Below are 19,724 nucleotides of genomic sequence, written 5' to 3'. Positions count from 1 at the left end.
TCCACTTTGCTACAATATGTAATTGTACTTACATTTCTGGAAAGGATATTTGTAAGCTAGGTATTAAAAGAAGACTAGGAAATGTATAATTACTCTCTATTCCCTTGAGCTTGGTTGTATTTATTGGACCCATACTTTTACACTTCCTTAGAACAAAAGTCCATTGGGCAATCACTTAATATTTGCAATAGTATAAACTTCAGTAGTAATTAAAAAAAAAAAAATCATGGTTGATTTTTCAACTAAAGCTATCCAAATGACAAATGTTAGCTTTTTGTTGTATTCCTGGATCTAGAACTTTTATTTCTCTTGGCAAATAGTTTTTTTGTTTTGCTTCAGTTTTTCCATGATCTTCCTTTCTTATCATACAGATAGATGCCTAAGAGTTAAATGCAATAATTGTTTATGTTAATTTTTATGAGTTTAAATAAACTTTATTTCTGAAACAAAATTCCGATTTTACTACATTGTCCTCAGGGCCATCTAGTCTTTACATTCCTCTAGTTTTCGACATCCATATCAAATTGTAGAGTTCATTCCTGTATGTAGTACTTTACAGAATTTTAGCCCATGATGACGACATTCAGAATTCTTTTTTAAAGCTTTTTATTTACCTATTCTTGGCTGTGCCGGGTCGTCTTTGCTCTGCGAGCGTTTCTCCAGTTGTGGCTGCAGCGGGAGGGCTTCTCACTGCCATGGGTTCTCTTGCGGATCACAGGCTCTAGGCCCGCGGGCTTCAGGAACGGCAGCGCAGGAGCTCAGCAGCTGTGGCTCCTGGACTCGAGAGCGCAGGCTCAAGAGCTGTGGCGCGTGGGTTGGCTGCTCCATGGCCTGTGCGATCCTCCCCAACCAGATAGCAAACTCATGTCTCCTGCATTGGCAGGCGGATTCTTTACCCCCGGGCCATCAGGGAAGCCCAGGATCTCCAGAATTCTATAATATATATTATATTATACCAACTTTTAGAATTATTTTATGACCTTCCGGAAAATACTCACGTAACCTCTTTTAACGGGTCGTGAACTATTGATGGAAGAAATTACGCAGCAGACGATTCTCTAAGATTCAAATGTGTGTGTGTCTCTCTCTCTGTGTCTGTGTTTAGTTTTGTTTCTCTAAGCTCATTTAAAGCATTCCCTGCCAAAACTTATTTGCTTTTAAAGATTTTTAGATTAATATTTAATTTCTTAGGAGAGTTACTCTGTGGTGTTTGTATCTGTTTAACAAATCATACTGTAGTAAAGACTAAAGGCCTCGATTTTGTGTTATGCTGTATATGTGTATTCTGGTAACAGTAATGTCAATAAAGATGGTAGAATATATTAATTGGCTTTCGGTGAGATGTATTTACCCCAAAGTTTATCTTTCCATTCTCATATTGTAGTTATAATCTAAGTCCTATGAGATGTTACTGTGCTCCATGAAGAATTCTGGGGTTAGATCACTTTGCTGCATGCTGGGTTGATTATTCAGGGTTAAATGGATTTCTTTACTGCAGGACTTCTCAGAACTTTATATTAACATGCTTTATAAATGTTTCCGAGTGGGACACACACAGTGTTTGCAGTACTTATTTAAACATGGAACACTCAGTGCTAGGACTTTTGTTCCATAGACCATACTTTGGAAAATGCTGGTATTTGATGCAGTTGGTTTTGTGTGAATTGTTATTAAGGAAATAGTGTGTCTAACCTTTATTTACAAGTGCCATCCAGTTTATTTGAAAAAGTATTACCACTTGAGCACTTGGGATAATCTGTGTCAAGTGCTTTTCAGATGCTTTAAGAGATAAGAGCTTTGAAATTTCAGGTATAGCTTCTCTACTGCTGTCTGCAGCTTTTCTCTAAAATGAAATTTATCCACGTGCTTAATATTGATATATGTCTTAAATAGACTAGTGATAATCTCTCTTAATGATTCTCAAAACTTTTCACTCCAGCCTGGTTTTCTCTGTTGAGCCCGAAAGTAACATTTTAAGTTCCCTTCCTGATAGTTTTACATGCAAACCCTGTACGCATTTGAACTTGGTCCAAACTGAGAGCTCATCTTTCCCTCATCAACCAACCCCCAGTTCCTGACTGTATTTTCTGTTTACCATCTTGCCTAGTGGCACTGTCTTCTTTTCAGTTACCCAGACCAGGAACCCAGGGGACAATTTCTTAACCTTGGCACTGTTGACATTTTTGGCTGGATAGTTTTTTGTTGTAGGGGGCTGTCCTCTGCATTATCAATATTTAGCAACATCCCTGGCTTCTTCCCATTAGAAGCCAGTAGCAGTCTTCCTCAGCTGTAACTGTACAGAATGTCTCCAGACTTTGAGAAATGTCCCCTGAGAGACAGCTCACCCCAGTTTGATGAACCACTGCCCTACTTACAAACTGTTACTTAATCAAACTGTTTCTACTTTCTTAACTTACCTTTAATCCCTTTTCATGTCTTCATTCCAGTCCCTAACCTCCTATCCTTTTTATTATTATTTTTTTAATACTTGGGATCCTTTGTAAGGTTCTGACTAGCATCCCTATGTCCAATGTTCAGTTCAGTTCAGTAGTTCAGTCCTGTCTGACTCTTTGTGAACCCATGGACTGCAGCATTCCAGGCCTCCCTGTCCATCACCAACTCCCGGAGATTACTCAGACTCATGTCCATTGAGTCGGTGATGCCATCCAACCATCTCATCCTCTGTCGTCCCATTCTCTTCCTGCCCTCAAACTTTCCCAACATCAGGGTCTTTTCAAATGAGTCAGTTCTTCACATCAGGTGGCCAAAGTATTGAAGTTTCATCTTCAGCAGTAGTCCTTCCAATATTCAGGACTGGTTTCCTTTAGGATGGACTGGTTGGATTTCCTTGCATTCCAAGGAACTCTCAAGAGTCTTCTTCTCCAACACCACAGTTCAAAAGCATCAATTCTTTGGCGATCAGCTTTCTTTATAGTCCAACTCTCACATCCATACATGACCACTGGAAAAACCATAGCCTTGACTAGACGGACCTTTGTTGGCAAAGTAATGTCTCTGCTTTTTAATAAGCTGTCTAGGTTGGTCATAGCTTTTTATCCAAGGAGCAGGTGTCTTTTAATTTCATGGCTACAATCACCATCTGCAGTGATTTTGGAGGCCCCCCCCAAAGAAAGTCTGTCACTATTTCCATTGCTTCCCCATCTATTTGCCATGAAGTGATTGGACCAGATGCCATGATCTTAGTTTTCTGAATGTTGAGTTTTAAGCCAACTTTTTCACTCTCTTCTTTCATCAAGAGGCTCTTTAGTTCTTCACTTTCTGCCATAAGGGTGGTGTCATCTGCATATCTGAGGTATTTCTCCCAGCAATCTTGATTCCATCTTGTGCTTCATCTAGCCTGGCATTTCGCATGATGTACTCTGCATATAAGTTAAATAAGCAGGGTGTCAGTATACAAGTTTGATGTACTCCTTTCCTGATTTGCAACCAGTCTGTTGTTCCATGTCCAGTTCTAACTGTTGCTTCCTGACCTGCATACAGATTTCTGAGGAGGCAGGTCAGGTGATCTGGTATTCCCATCTCTTGAAGAATTTTCCACAGTTTGTGGTGATCCACACAATCAAAGGCTTTGGCATAGTCAATAAAGCAGAAATAGATGTTTTTCTGGAACTCTCTTGCTTTTTGGATGATCCAACAGATGTTGGCAATTTAATCTCTGGTTCCTCTGCCTTTTCTAAAACCAGCTTGAACATCTGGAAGTTCACGGTTCACGTACTGTTGAAGACTGGCTTGGGGAATTTTGAGCATTACTTTACTAGTGTGTGAGATGAGTGCAATTGTGCAGTAGTTTGAGCATTCTTTGGCATTGCCTTTCTTAGGGATTGGAATGAAAACTGACCTTTTCCAGTCCTGTGGCCACTGCTGAGTTTTCCGAATTTGCTGGCATCTTGAGTACAGCACTTTCACAGCATCATCTTTCAGGATTTGAAATAGCTCAACTGGAATTCCATCACCTCCACTAGCTTTGTTCGTAGTGATGCTTCCTAAGGCCCACTTGACTTCGCATTCCAGGATGTCTGGCTCTAGGTTAAGTGATCACACCATTGTGATTATCTGGGTTGTGATGATCTTTTTTGTATAGTTCTTCCGTGTGTTCTTGCCACTCTTCTTAATATCTTCTGCTTCTGCCAACCCACTGTCTTCGGTGCTACTGAATTTACTGTTCTAAAATGCAAAGCTGTTCCCTATTTACATGTCTCAGTAGTTCCCAGCAGGTACCCTCATGAACTGATTTCTCTATCTCTAGCCTCATTCTTCAAAGTTACTCACACTCACTGAGGGTCATGCTACACAAGCTGAGATACTGTGCCGTGGTTTCAGGCTCTTCTTAGGCATCAGCTTCTCCATAGTAGCCCTTACCCACTTATTTTCAGAGTCTCTGTCATGCTGAAGAGTATTTATTTGTTTAACATATCTGTCTTCCCACACCAGGTTGAACATGTCAAAGGCAAAGACCATCTCTCTCTCTCTCTGTTTTATGCATGTGTTAGATATTCACTAAAAGTGTGTATCACCTATTTGTATGCCCTGATACATGTGGTATCACCCTCATTACTTCTTGAAATTCTCTTCACTGTTTATCAGCTATAAACTTATTTTCCTAGTCTTTATCATCCAGATAATGATGGCTAGGCTTCTGACCACAGAAATCTTGAACTATAACTTTCTTTAAGAAATCAGAGAAGAATTGAAGAAAGCAGTGTGTTTAGTTGATGTCAGATGTCATTTGCTTGTAAAAATATCTAGTTTACCCTAAAGGCTTTTATTCGGAATGGGATTAAATTGAGTGGAATAATTGTGCAGATTAATTGCACTGTGTGAATTAATATAGTGTGAAAGTATTTATTGGACTCAAACTGCATTTCTGTTGAATAAGGATTTGATGATTAGTCATATAAGGCTTGCAAAAGCAATATCATCATCTTAACAGTTTTACATTTTTGGAAAATACATGTATTAGAAAACAGGCTTATATCAGTCTACACTATCTAGAAATTTACCCCTAAAAGAATTATCAAGTCAGTAAGAACAAGTGGCCTATTTCCCTTCTTTATGTGACTTAATAAATAGAATTCTGTGTGAATGAATTTCTCTATGAATCAAAACTAGTAGCATTCTCTAAACTTTAATTACAAGATGAGAAAAGAAAATCAGAGGTTGCAGGACTGCTGGATGGCAACCCAAATGTAGCATAAGCCTTGCTGTGAAAGTCACAGATTTTGAGGATGGGAAAGGGAGTGAGGAAGACCTACTCCTAGTTTGGAAGACTGCAGTGGGAGTAGCGCGTTGCCAGATCATTCATAATTATTTCTCAAATGAACCTGTGTATAATGGCAGTTAAGCCAGAAGTGATGACTTCCTGCTTCATTTTTTTAGGGAGAGGCATAAAATGTATCACTCACTTCCTTTCAGAAGTGATTCTTTCATGAGAACAGTTGTTGTAGAGGTTTCCAGAAATAAAACTGGGAAGAGCCTGGCTACGTACAGGAAAGGTACCTCCCTTTCATAACAGCTCTCTAAGGGCTAAAGTAAATCACAGGAGGCATATGTAACACCCAGCCCATTATTACTAATCCGAAGAGTCATTTTGCCAAAGACCAAAATTTGCCTTGCCTGTTTTCTAATTTCACTGTTTTCCATCCTCTCTTTTCACGTCTTTAAATTTAAAATTGGAATTAAAAAAAAAATTCTTTAAAATGAAAAAATTTAAACATACTTAATTTTAACTTTACATAGTACCAGTTAAAATTCTCCTTAGGACGTTAAGCTGTTTCAGGAAAGAAAAGTGTTATGTAAATGAAAGAAACAATTGGACTCCCCCAGAATTTTGGTCAGTGCTTGTTACAAGAGAATTTTTACTGAGAACTTGGAAAATTTTGCTTTATAATGGTTCTATTACATGCAGTTTTTTTTTATGCTTGTTTTTTCAGACTGTAAAAGAAATATGTAATGATCATATTTTGAATATATATTTTTGAATAGTTTTGGTTCTTGAAATTATAATTATAGAAACCTCTATTTAAGGCCTGACTTGATCTAGCTAAAAGATACTGTGATGATGGATTACTTTGTTTTCCTTGTATTTTTCAGTGTAGTAGAGATTATATTGAGTGTAAACTTTCCCAGTAAATTCCTCCCCAGAATTAGGTAATTTTAAATGGGTAAAAACTTTTAGCTTAGTGATAGCCACGTATAAGATACTTGTATTTTATTTTATTTATTTTATTTATTTTTTTTCTCTCTTTTTTTTTTAAATTTTAAAATCTTTAATTCTTACATGTGTTCCCAAACACAAGATACTTGTATTTTAATAGCACATCATCAGTTCTATTTGTAGTGGTTTTGTTCTACAAAGGCACCACAAACACTGAATTAGTGATATTGAGCCATCGTCCTGAGGGAGACACAGGGTTAGATTCCTGTGAGCCTCAGGTCACGTTTTCATCAGCCAATCAATAACCTTGTTTGATTATGTTCCTTTTTTTTAAATTTTACTTTAATGATTATGTTTCTATTTAAAGACACCCTATTTAATATATATTATTGATTCATTACCATTAACCCGTGGCTGAAAGCACTCATGCCTGAACAAAGCTTATATAACATTTTTTCTCCGTGAGGCACATCACAGTCTGCCTGTACCTAAGAACAGACAGCACTCAGCACTGTGCTTGGGGGCCATTTGAAACAGTGCAAGTACCAACAGAAAGCACAAAGATGCAAACTCCATGGTGCTGAATAGGTTGCAGAAAGGATACTTGTTTATAGTATGAGAGCTGAGACAAGAAGGCTGAGTATTGCCTTGATCAGCCTCAGGAGGAGCATGTGAGGTTACTGGAAAAGATCAAGAAACTACCACAAGTAAGGATTTTGTGGTTACAGAGGCACTGTATGGAGTAGGCAAAATCTTGGGTACAGAATCTTCAAATAATAAGGATTGACTGTAATTGTTTTAAAGAAGCGTATGGTTGCACACTTCCAGAGTATTCAGACCTAAAGGAAAGTTTCTTATATTTTCAAGGATGTGAAAGTTTTTGGTTAAGAGGAATCACCCTCACAGCTTTCATGTTCTCTTGTCCAGTGGAATCAAATTGGCTGCTTTCAGCCTGTCATTTTGTTTTCTCCCCTGCAGGGAACAACCCATCTTCAGCACTCGAGCTCATGTCTTCCAGATCGACCCAAACACAAAGAAGAACTGGGTGCCCACCAGCAAGCATGCGGTTACTGTGTCTTATTTCTATGACAGCACAAGAAACGTGTATAGGATAATCAGTTTAGACGGCTCAAAGGTAAGTTCCATTTACTTTAAATAACCTTGCTGTTTTGCTTTATACAGTATTCACTTTAGTTTTATTCAGAAGATTTTTATCTACAGTAAAATAAAACATTTTCCTTTCAGTTTTTAAAACCTACCTTTTAAAAAACAAAATCGATCAATTTTAGGGTAGCAACTTTTCCACCCACTAAATTACTTTGATTAACTGCTTTATATATATATTGAGTTGAGGGCTCCCCCCACGGCTCAGTGGTAAGGAATCCACCCGCAGTGCAAGAGACGCAGGCAACATGGGTTTGATCCCTCCCTGGTCAGGAAAATCCCCTGGAGGAGGAAATGGCAATCCTCTCCAGTATTCTTGCTGGGAAATCCCATAGACAGAGGAGCCTGGTGGGCTACAGTCCCTGGGGTCGCAAAGAGTCAGACACAACTGGGCTCTCACGCATGCATGCAGGCATATATTGAGTTACAGGCTAAAATATTCTACAAATGTGATTTCAGTACATTTGATAAGTACTCCTTGCATGTCTGTTCTGTTGGGCACTGTGCTAAGTGCTTGGAATAGATATAGTTTCTACTCTTGAGCATGTAATCTAATGAGGAACTAGACGTCTTTTTAGATATACTTATATAATCTAATGGCAGTTCAAAATTCCTCAGTCGTAGGAAGTCTTTCTATATTAAATTCAGTATTCAACAATAAAGTCAACATCTATTATTCAGAAGAAGAGAAACGTATGGACAAGACCTCTTTTTATTTTTCAGGAGAGGCAGAGAGTAAAATGTTTAAGAGCATGGACTGCCTGGGTTTGTATCTCAAATCCACCATCTACTAAGTTTTTGATTTGGGACAAATTGTGTGTTAACTTCTCTCCGTTTCATTGTCTTCACTGCAATAGTGGTTGTAAGGATTGAGTTAGTATCTGCAAAGCACCTGGTTAGCTCAGTGCCTGATGGATAGTGTACCCTTCAAAAAGGGAGAAATTCCAGTTTTTCCTCAGTGAATTTTGAGTAATAGATGTAAATAAATACCAGACACTAATTCCTGGATATAGGCCGTAAAAAGATGAGGCCTCCATCCTTCTCCTTCAAGCTTTCCTGATGTCGTAAGACCTTTCCATTCCTAGGAAGTTTTTGCAGTGCAGAGTTAAGACCACAGAATCTGGAGCAGGAACATCTGGTTTGAATATTTGCTTTAATACTTCCTAACCATGTGACCTAGAACAAGGTATTTAGTGTCTTCAGGTCTCAGTTTTCTCATCTGTAAGCAAAGAATTAATATAAAAAACTACATCATTACACCATAGGATTATTGTGAAGATTAAATAAATTAATTTAGGCAAAGACCCTTAATGTATATATAGTAATCACTATACAAACACTGCTATTGTTACTATGAGTTTTATTAGGCTTTTAATTACATGTTGTGTAGTGGTGTGAGGGAATACAAGATAGTTTAATTTAATGCTCAGCTTTTCAGTCTGTTTTGTCTGTGTGCTCATCCCTTATCTCCTTAACTGGGTTATAGAACCGCAGGGGCTGTTTGCACTTTGTCTTGTATGTAAGTAACTACCATGTATTTATTTGAATAATTTGGTCCTCTTTTCATTTTTACTCAGGATTTATAGGACTTGGGAAATAGCAGCAATTAATTTCTGTGACCTTTTCTTTAATGAATAATTTTGCAACATTTTGTAACTGTTTAGTGAGATTAACAGATATTATAATCTCAGACCCTAGAATGTTAAAGCATTTCTTTTCCCTGACTTGAACCTTCAGTTCTGTGTAACTCGTATTTTGTCTCTTGGCCCAAACAACAGATGAGATGTGGTTATTAGAGAGGGCAGTTAAATGGTATATAAAAGTATAGTAGGCCCAAGTCCATTGTGATTAAATAATCCTCATGTGTTTTTCTTTCCGCAGCAGCATGAACTATTGCTTCTGTCATTTCCATTTTTGAATGTACTTTGCAGCTTGTAATTATGAGGCTCTTATATAACTCAGTGAAACAGGATTTTTTTTTTTTTTGGTTTGTTTCATTTAACAAAATCTACCTGCTAGACCAGAGTTATGTTTTCTATCACATTTTCCATTATCAGTTATTTTTTAAACTGATGCTATTAACAAAACAATAGAATGAGAAAGGCTAGAGATCTCTTCAAGACATTTAGAGATACCAAGGGAACATTTCATGCAAAGATGGGCACAATAAAGGACAGAAATGGTATGGACCTAACAGAAGCAGAAGATATTAAGAAGAGGTGGCAAGAATACACAGAAGAACTATACAAAAAAGATCATCACAACCTAGATAATCATGATGGTGTGATCACTTACCTAGAGCCAGACATCCTGGAATGTGAAGTCAAGTGGGCCTTAGGAAGCATCACTATGAACAAAGCTAGTGGAGGTGATGGACTTCCAATTGAGCTATTTCAAATCCTGAAAGATGATGCTGTGAAAATGCTGTACTCAAGATGCCAGCAAATTTGGAAAACTCAGCAGTGGCCACAGGACTGGAAAAGGTCAGTTTTCATTCCAATCCCTAAGAAAGGCAATGCCAAAGAATGCTCAAACTACTGCACAATTGCACTCATCTCACACACTAGCAAAGTAATGCTCAAAATTCTCCAAGCCAGACTTCAACAGTACATGAACTGTGAACTTCCAGATGTTCAAGCTGGTTTTAGAAAAGGCAGAGGAACCAGAGATCAAATTCCCAACATCCGTTGGATCATCCAAAAAGCAAGAGAGTTCCAGAAAAACATCTACTTCTGCTTTATTGACTATGCCAAAGTCTTTGATTGTGTGGATCACCACAAACTGTGGAAAATTCTTCAAGAGATGGGAATACCAGATCACCTGACCTGCCTCCTCAGAAATCTGTATGCAGGTCAGGAAGCAACAGTTAGAACTGGACATGGAACAACAGACTGGTTGCAAATCTGGAAAGGAGTACATCAAGGCTGTGTATTGTCACCCTGCTTATTTAACTTATATGCAGAGTACATCATGCGAAATGCCAGGCTGGATGAAGCACAAGCGGGAATCAAGATTGCTGGGAGAAATATCAATCACCTCAGATATGCAGATGACACCACCCTTATGGTAGAAAGCAAAGAAGAACTAAAGAGCCTGTTGATGAAAGAGGAGAGTGAAAAAGTTGGCTTAAAGCTCAACATTCAGAAAACTAAGATCATGGCATCTGGTCCCATCACTTCATGGCAAATAGATGGGGAAGCAATGGAAATAGTGACAGACTTTCTTTTTTTGGGCTCCAAAATATCTGCAGATGGTGATTGTAGCCATCAAATTAAAAGACACCTGCTCCTTGGATAAAAAAGCTATGACCAACCTAGACAGCTTATTAAAAAGCAGAGACATTACATTGCCTACCAAGGTCTGTCCAGTCAAAGCTATGGTTTTTCCAGTAGTCATGTATGGATGTGAAAGTTGGACTCTAATGAAAGCTGATTGCCAAAGAATTGATGGTTTTGAACTCTCTCTTGAGAGTCCCTTGGACTGCAAGGAGATCCAACCAGTCCGTCCTAAAGGAAATCAGTCCTGAATATTCATTGGAAGGACTACTGCTGAAGCTGCAACTCCAATACTTTGGCCACCTGATGTGAAGAACTGACTCATTTGAAAAGATCCTGATGTTGGGAAAGATTGAGGGCAGGAGGAGAAGGGGATGACAGAGGATGAGATGGTTGGATGGCATCACCGACTCAATGGACATGAGTCTGAGTGATCTCCGGGAGTTGGTGATGGACAGGGAGGCCTGGAGTGCTGCAGTCCATGGGTTCCCAAAGAGTCAGACACGACTGAGTGACTGAACTGATTTGAACTCAATTGAACTACTACAGTTCCCCATAGAAGTAGTTTTTTGGTTAAGCACTGGTAGTTTATTTGATGTAGCTAAACAAATGAGTTTCTTCTTTCTACCCTCGCTTCTGTTTCTGCACAACACAATGAGCTGGGAAAACTTTTAGGTGCTCCTGTTTAGAAAACGTCCATTGGTTTCTCACTTAGGGCTTTTACTGTGCATGTGAAGTTTGCGCAAAGGTTTTCTAATCCTGCTGCAGACATCGGCATGGCCAGGGGCCAGGATCAGGGCACTATGTGTCAGTAACGACCCAGCATTTCTACTACTCTTCCTTGAAAAAAAGAACTATGGGATTGAGAGACATAGGTATTAATTTTAAAAAAACTAAATTTTTAAAAAGTGGATTTATAATAGCATTCTATTCTAAGAATTCTAATAAATTATTTTAAATGCAGAATCATCTATTATTTTAGAATTTTCTTCACTGATTAAAGAATCCCCAAACAAGTCATATGCAGGCAAGGAAAGATTCAGATAGCAGATTAAAATGGAGCTCTTAAACATAAAAGCAGAAAGAAGTTAATTTGAAATAGCAAAAAATAGGTCAGTAACCAGCAGCAGCAGTGTAAAGAACCCTCCTGCCAGTGCAGAAGGTGCAGGTTCGATCCCTGGGTTGGGAAGATCCCCTGGAAAAGGAACTGGCAACCCACTCCAGTATTCTTCCCTGGATAATCCCATGGACAGAGGAACCTGAAGGGTTACAGTCCATGGGGTCAAAGAAGAGTTTAGGCTTAGTGACTAAACAGCACAGGGGTCACATCCCTTACACGCTTCATGAATCCTGTGGTTGCCTCACCGTGTGAGAGTTATAAGGATCAGCTGTTAGAAACCCGCATGTATCCTTGGAAACACTCAGATCTCAGTTGACAAGTACCTCCCTCGGCGAACCCTCAGGGACCACCAAATCTAGCCTTGGTCTTTCTGTCTCTCAGTCTTTGTCCCATCCTGGTCTGTGGCCTTCTCCGCACTTACTCCTCTCTGGAATCTCATTGCTCAGCTACTGGTTTGCTTGCTCATCAGCCAACTCTTCTTGCTCCAGAATGTAATGCATAATTATGTTGCTTCTCACTGTTGTATCTCCAGTTCCTAGAATTGTGCTAGGCATTTAGTAGAACACACACAAAAAGCTGCATATTCAAATGATTCCTGACTATTAGTATATTCTTTCCCACTTTGATGACAACCCTGCACGTTATGCGCTTTGTGACCAAGTGGCTCAGACAATAAAGAATCCGCTTACAATGCAGGAGACCTGGGTTCGATCCCTGGGTTGGGAAGATCCCCTGCAAAAGGGAACGGCAACCCACTCCAGTGTTCTGGCCTGGAGAATCACATGGACGGAGGAGCCTGGGGGGCTACAGTCCACGGGGTTGCAAAGAGTCAGACATGACTGAGTGACTAACGCCACATGTTAGAGCAATTGTTAGCTACATTTTATAGGATCTAGAATGGCATGCTAAGAAAAACAGCTTTGAACCAAAGGCTAAGGCAATATATTAGTATATAAATTTTGTCAGAGGTAAAAATGCTTACTGAGAAGAAGGGCTTTCATGTAGCAACAGATAACATGACTACTGTGTGAGAGAAAGCAAGGCACTATGCTTTTACTGTCTACTTTAGTAGGACAAGTATCAGGCACTCATTATAACTTCATCAATACCTCATAGTGAATAATATTTACATTTTTACTGTTCATGTGGTATACAGATTTAGCTATGTTCTGAAAATGCTTCATTTTTATTCAGAATTGAATAGTTCACCAAGTAACTGCTTATGGATTTGATAACGTATCTGTTTTATTATTACTGAGATCACTTTGTAATCTCAATCTCAATTACAAAGTCATTAGACTTCTTAACTAAAACTGATTCTACACTTTAGAAGTACTGGCAGGAGGACTGAATGAACTTTGATGTGGTAAAGGACAGTTGAAATTCACTAAAGTGATCAGCAAGGTTAATATTTAATAAAATTATGCTAATTTTCTAGCCTGCCAGACTCCTCTGTCCATGAAATTCAGGCAAGAACACTGGAGTGGGTTGCTATTCCCTTCTCTAGGGGATCTTCCAACCCAGGGATCAAACCTGGGTCTCCTGCATTGCAGGCAGATTCTTTACCATCTGAACCAACAGGGAAGCCCAATACTAGTTTTCTAAGGAACTATATTATAATAAAAAATGATAGTGATTCTCATTAACATGATTTTATACCACTTTATACATCAACAAAGTAAAGTATATATTTAAGGGTTTGTTTTTCTCTTGAGTAGAGGAAAACTTAGTAACTGATTGAAAATCTTTTCTGTATTTCAGGTAAGTTAGCTTTAAGAAAATTCTTGATGATGGATTTTTAGGAAATAGTTTTCAAAGAGAAAATTTGGTGTCTTCATTTTTGTAAGACACTTTGGGGAGGGAGACTTTACTTTTAAATAAGCAACTGCTAAAACCTACTTGCCTCCAGTGAACATCACCCAGAATTCATAGGTAGTAATCCTAAATGTTCAAAGAGAAGACACTGACCACATTATAAACTCTTTAAAAAAGTCTGCATTACAGGAACATTTATTTCGCTTGTGTGTTGAAATTTGTGAAAGAGTGCCATTGTATTTATAGTTCCATTATTACCATATTTCTACATTATCACTTATAATGTTAAAACCTGTTTCTCTAGTTCTCTTCATATACTTAACATTGTGGCTCAGTAGGAATCCTGAGTTTTTATATAACTGAATAGTCCTGTGCTTGATTGTCTATTTGTGAATTTTTGGCTGGTTCCTCATACTTATTTTATTTTTCAGGCAATAATTAACAGCACCATCACTCCAAACATGACATTTACTAAAACATCTCAGAAGTTTGGCCAGTGGGCCGATAGCAGGGCAAACACTGTTTATGGACTGGGGTTCTCCTCTGAGCATCATCTTTCGAAAGTAAGTTAAGTCATAAGATCCGAGTGGAAATCTGCATCTTCTGGTCAGACATCTTATATATGTAATGGAAAGTGGAGAGTATAAAATGTAGGAGAGATTTCTTTGATATTCTCAGAACAACTGTCCTGACTTTAGAGCAAGAAGTGAGAGATCAGTAGATTCCAGTGTCAACTGGAAACATTGTATACATTAAATGCAGTCACCATTGATTGCCTGTGTTGTATTGACATTTGTGTGGTTAACTAGGCATGATAGGAAATAAAAGATGGGAATTATCACCTTAATATGGACTTTGCTTGGTGGATAGCACCTTTGATTGATGTTCTGCAATATAGGGAAACACCAAACTCTTCTGAATTGTGGAAACTCAAGCTGATGGTGGTATTTCAGCTTTTTGACATATAAATCCTGTTTTATGCTTTGTTTGGGTGAGAATAACTCTGAGCTCTCTGATACAACACAGAGTAAGATCTAAGAGACACCCTGAGGGGTTCTTGGAACCATCCAAGTAAATTGCTGTGGCTAGAATGGCTGATAAAATACAGAGCGTCACCTGGGCAAAATACTGGGAAAAAAACAGTTGTCCTGCACAGAAGCAAGAAGCCACGAAGTGTTCATACCAGCCGCGTCTTGAGTTCTTGTGGCTGTCGCAAAGAAAGAGCTTATAAGGAGAAGGAAACAATGGCAGGATAACAGGGTGATCAAGGGGATGATTGCTCACCTTTATACTTCACATTTAGTGCTCACCAGACCCCAAGGATTATGTTCACAACCTCTCTGTTTGAAGTATTCAGTGGAAAGAATAAGCCTACGTTTGAAGCATATTTTATGTATGCCGTGGTATACATCAGATCCGATGACCTGGGAGCTGAAATTGCTCAAGTGCAGGGTAACCAGGCTCTTGTTAGATAGATGCGCACTGTTAATACTTAAGCTAAACCCCCACTGGTCATTGTAGAAATCATTCAGATTCTTAAAAATCAGTTCTTTTTAAAAAATCTTACACTTTTGTGAATATTTATTGATTTGGTTATAATTAGATAGTTCAGTAGTTAAAATCATCTTTCTTTCCTTTGGTTTAGTTGTAAAACTTCCTTAACGCTGTTTTCAAGTGCTTTTGTTATCTTTTCTGTAATATAAACTAGAGTTGAAACCTCAGTTTTACGACTGTTTTAACTTTCATCTTGGTGACTATAAGCCATTCTCTGTAAGATGATTAAGACAAACAAGTGTTGCCTAATTTTGCTTCCCTTACACCCACCATATTCTCCAAATACATTTCTTGAACTGTGGTAAAAGTATGAGTTTTAGCCTCAAAGTATTTCAACAAAGCAGGGACATAGGCATCCAGTTAAGCATTGCCCCTCCATAAACAATCCCCTCAGGAAACTACACATTTATTCTATTTTGCCATTACTCAGAACCTTTTTGGAACTTTTCTTTTGAAATTGTCTATTAAACCCTATAGCAAAAACATTGAAACTATGATTATGTTACATTTGCTGAATTTCCTGACAACAAAGGAACTAGGTTGTGGATTAATTTTCTCAAACTTGCATGAAATGATTTTTGAACCTGAGTAATTTTTTACTGTATTAAGTTGATTCTTTTTTGTAACTACATCTTTCAAGTTACGGGCAAAACCTAATGTGATAAGGAAATAGTTTATTAAAATCTGTCAATCATATTGTTTCCTCTTACCTGATATTTTTTCTGAGAATGGCGTTTATAGTTAAAGAATTTGTGTTTCCTCTTTCAAGTTAGTGTATATTTTTGACCAAACTGACTGGTAGTGAGCCCTAGTATTGTATTGTGAAGGTGGATGGACTATTAGGAAACGACTCATTAGCTCCTGGAGTCAACCCTAGTTTATTTATTCACTAGACTTGGCTCCAGGAGCTTGTGATCAATCTCTTCGGAATGTTTTGGCCCCAAAATAACAAAACCATGACTTATTTTCCAAGCTGCCTTGAAGATTAAGGTTGGTGCTTTGTAGGGGGCCCAAAGGAGTATATAATCTTTTATATAAATGAAGCAAGCATGGAAATATTCTGGCTTGTTTTTGTCACTAAAAACCATACATGAAACAAAACATTATAAGAGATTAGAGAAGTCTCTGAAGGCAGTTGTAGACAAGGTGCTCTCAAAATGCAGAGAGCCCAGTGCTGAAAAGAAATGTGTGATCTCCTAAGGTTGACGGGTGAGGAAAATTTCAACTATGCTTGGATTGTTAAAGTGCTTTCCAAGTGGTATTTTGTTATCATGGAAACCTAAGTCTATAAAAATTAACAGCAGCTTGGGTCTTTATGAAGTTGAGAAGAGTTTTAAACATTAACTACCTTGGAATGCCAAATTAGTATAAGAAAAACTTTATGTACTAGTTTAAATTACATAAAGACTAATTACGGTTTTTCTTTTATTTCATTTCCAACAATGTGAATGTGACCTTCTTAGCTCTATATTTTTTAACAGTAATATGATATTCTCTTCAATTAGATAAGTATAATAATGCAGATTCAGTTTCCTGATCTACAAGTTATAGGTGGGGGGTAACAGGTTTAAGGTAAGAAGGAAAGGTGTTGTAACAGCTTTAATTTTGACCTTCTTCTGTTTCTCTGCAGTAGGTCAGAATATCATGAGCCTTTCCTTCCAAAGCTTTCCTTCCCAAGATGCAAGTGAAACTGGGGTTGGTTTATCAGGTTTGAGAGGGACCTGTAATTTCATGTTTTTATTGCCAATTTTAATAGATGTTTAAACTTGCACACAGATTTTCAATTTTTTGAAAAATCTGGTTATTTTGTAGCCTTAGCTTATTCTCTCTGAGAACAGTGGGAGAGTGATTTCTACTTCCAGTGCATAAAGAGGTACTGTTTGTAGCCATGACCTTTATTTATTAGATTACCTTGAGTTCCTAAGAGTTAGCATTTCACAAAAGTAATTTTTAAAATTGTTACCAATCTTAAAGACCTTCATGGGGACCTGCTTTTCCTTTCTGCTGCTGTTTAGGAATCTTTGGTAATGAAAATTTACTAATGTCAGTCAGTGACAGTAATAAATGTTGCTGTTTGTATTGCTGAAAATAAAATGCCTCATGTAATACAAGAGTTAATATCCTAGTAAAAGTTAAAGGCCTGCTCCAGATACAGAGATGTTTAGGAGTGGACACTTAGGTGATTTAAATTTTTCTGTGATAAACACAGTGTGCCCATCTTTACTGATTTCACTCCCAACCTCCACCCCCGTCCCCTACCTTGGTCTTAGTAAAGTATATCTGAACGACCAAGAAGGGACATAGCAAAGCTAGCTGACACCAAATTCTAACTTAGTTGTATCATGACGTTTTTGAATGAGATTTGTCAGAGTACTTTATGGTGTACAAATGTTTGATATTAGGTTTATTTTCTTGTCATTTTCATATTATGCCTGTAGTTGATTTGAGAGCTGAGTTTCTTGTGCAAGAGTCAATTATTCAGTAAAATGGAAGAAAATTAGGGTAAAAGTGGGCATTAAGACCTATTTTTATTTGGTTAATGTATGCAGTTTTTCTGCATTCAGTTTGCAGAAAAGTTTCAGGAATTTAAAGAAGCTGCTCGGCTAGCAAAGGAGAAATCACAAGAAAAGATGGAACTTACCAGTACCCCTTCACAGGTGGGTATCTAATTTCTATTCCTTGTTCATTTTAGATGATATGCTTTGTGCCAGAGATAAATTTAGAAAAATAATGGCAAAGTTAAGGTGACTTTCAAAGTGGACATAGAAATGCACTGTTCAGTTAATCTGTACTAGTGGAGAAAGGATTTTTTGCCTTATATACCACTGTGTATAAGAATCTCGTGGCGGGGAAATCTGTTCAGTAATTAAAGGTCAGCTTTCTAATATGCATACAACTTGGAAACAGTTGTATACAAAGAGCATAGATTGCCCTGTTGTCTGTCTTCTGTCTTACACGATGATCAGTAGAGTGTGGCTGCAAGAGGAGAAGTGGGAGAGGCTTGGGGAAACAGAAGTTTACTGTACTCACAGGTCCTCAAAACGTTGCAGGAAGGGTAACCCCTTCTAAGGCCCCAAAGTGGACTCTGACACTCAGCAGTGAATTGTCCGAGACACGTGTGCTGACAAAGCAAGAGACTCTACTGGGAAGGGGCGCAGCAGGCAGAGGGAACCCAGGAGGACTGCTCTGTCACGTGACTCACGGTCTCGGGTTTCCTGGTGATGAGATTAGTTTCTGGCTGTCTCTGGCCGATCATTCTGACTCAGGGTCCTTCCTGGTGGTCCATGCATTGCTCAAGCAAGATGGATGCAGCGAGAAGGATTCTGGGAGGTGGTAAGACACGTGACATCTCCTTTTGACCTTCCCTAAATTCTTGCTATTGGTGGTGGCTTGTTAGTTCCAGGTTCCTTACCAGGACCTCTGTCATAAAACAATTCATGCAAATGTGACTATGGTGCCTGGCCAGGCTGGGCAGTTTCATTGTGTTTCCCCTAACGGGGGGCATGGCACACCTCTAGAAGGCAGCGGGAACGCCTCAGGTCGGGCAGCGGGCAGAAAGCAGGAGTACAGGAGAACACCAACCAAGGCTAGAGCCTGCATTGGGGCTTCTCTTGGGAATGGCAGGCAGGGTGAACGGTTTAGGACTGACTAGCCTACATGATTTCAGCTGGCTCTAAACCATAGGGGTGGTTCCCAGCTGCCTAACACCCGGCCCTTGGAATGTTGTCTCCCTAAATTCAGGGGCCCGATTAAAAGAGTATTTCCTGGAGTGGTTAATTTACATATCAAAGGCATGCTCCCATCGTAGCCCCCTGCTATCTCTAAGAACTGGCTAACTAGAAAGGTTTTTAAGATGTCATCACAGTATACAGAAAATTAAAATATATAAATAATATAGTTTGTTCTACCTGATTTTAAGATGTGTTTAAATCTGAAAGTTGGAACATTTACATCTCAGCACTGAGACCCAAAGGTTGTAGGTTTTTAAAAAGTAAACCTAACTTTTAGTAGGTTTGGAAGCAACCTAGATGTCCATCAGCAGACGAATGGATAAGAAAGCTGTGGTACATATACACAATGGAGTATTACTCAGCCATTAAAAAGAATACATTTGAATCAGTTCTAATGAGGTGGATGAAACAGGAGCCAATTATACAGAGTGAAGTAAGCCAGAAAGAAAAACACCAATACAGTATACTAACACATATATACGGAATTTAGAAAGATGGTAATGATAACCCTGTATGCGAGACAGCAAAAGAGACACAGATGTAGAGAACAGACTTTTGGACTCTGGGAGAGGGCGAGGGTGGGATGATTTGGGAGAATGGCATTGAAACAGGCATACTATCATATAAGAAACGAATCGGTAGTCTAGGTTCAATACAGAATACAGGATGCTTGGGGCTGGTGCACTGGGATGACCCAGAGAGATGATATGGGGAGGGAGGTGGGAGGGGGGTTCAGGGTTGGGAACTCATGTACACCTGTGGTGGATTCATGTCAATGTATGGCAAAACCAATACAGTATTGTAAAGTAAAAAAATTAAAAAAAAAAAAGTACCACTTTTTCCTTTAACAGGTTAGTTAATACCTGCTACTTGTCCATTGTATAGTTGTA

The 19,724-nt window shown here is 38.6% G+C and overlaps 1 protein-coding gene across 4 annotated transcripts in view; it reads left to right on the top strand.

Annotated features, from left to right (window-relative positions):
* Positions 1-19,724, top strand: part of HOMER1 (homer scaffold protein 1) — a 139,038-nt gene that overhangs the window by 41,472 nt on the left and 77,842 nt on the right. For 3 of the 4 annotated variants that reach the window (XM_052646365.1, XM_052646364.1, XM_052646362.1), the window contains exons 2-4: positions 7,154-7,310; positions 13,981-14,112; positions 17,653-17,760. In XM_052646365.1, coding sequence (XP_052502325.1) covers positions 7,154-7,310; positions 13,981-14,112; positions 17,653-17,760 — 397 coding nt within the window. The remainder of the gene's footprint in view (positions 1-7,153; positions 7,311-13,980; positions 14,113-17,652; positions 17,761-19,724) is intronic. The other variant, XM_052646363.1, reaches the window with a different exon arrangement.

Source organism: Budorcas taxicolor, chromosome 10, assembly GCF_023091745.1.
Source record: "Budorcas taxicolor isolate Tak-1 chromosome 10, Takin1.1, whole genome shotgun sequence".
Lineage (NCBI taxonomy): Eukaryota > Metazoa > Chordata > Mammalia > Artiodactyla > Bovidae > Budorcas > Budorcas taxicolor.
This window is presented reverse-complemented; position numbering and strand designations above follow the sequence as displayed.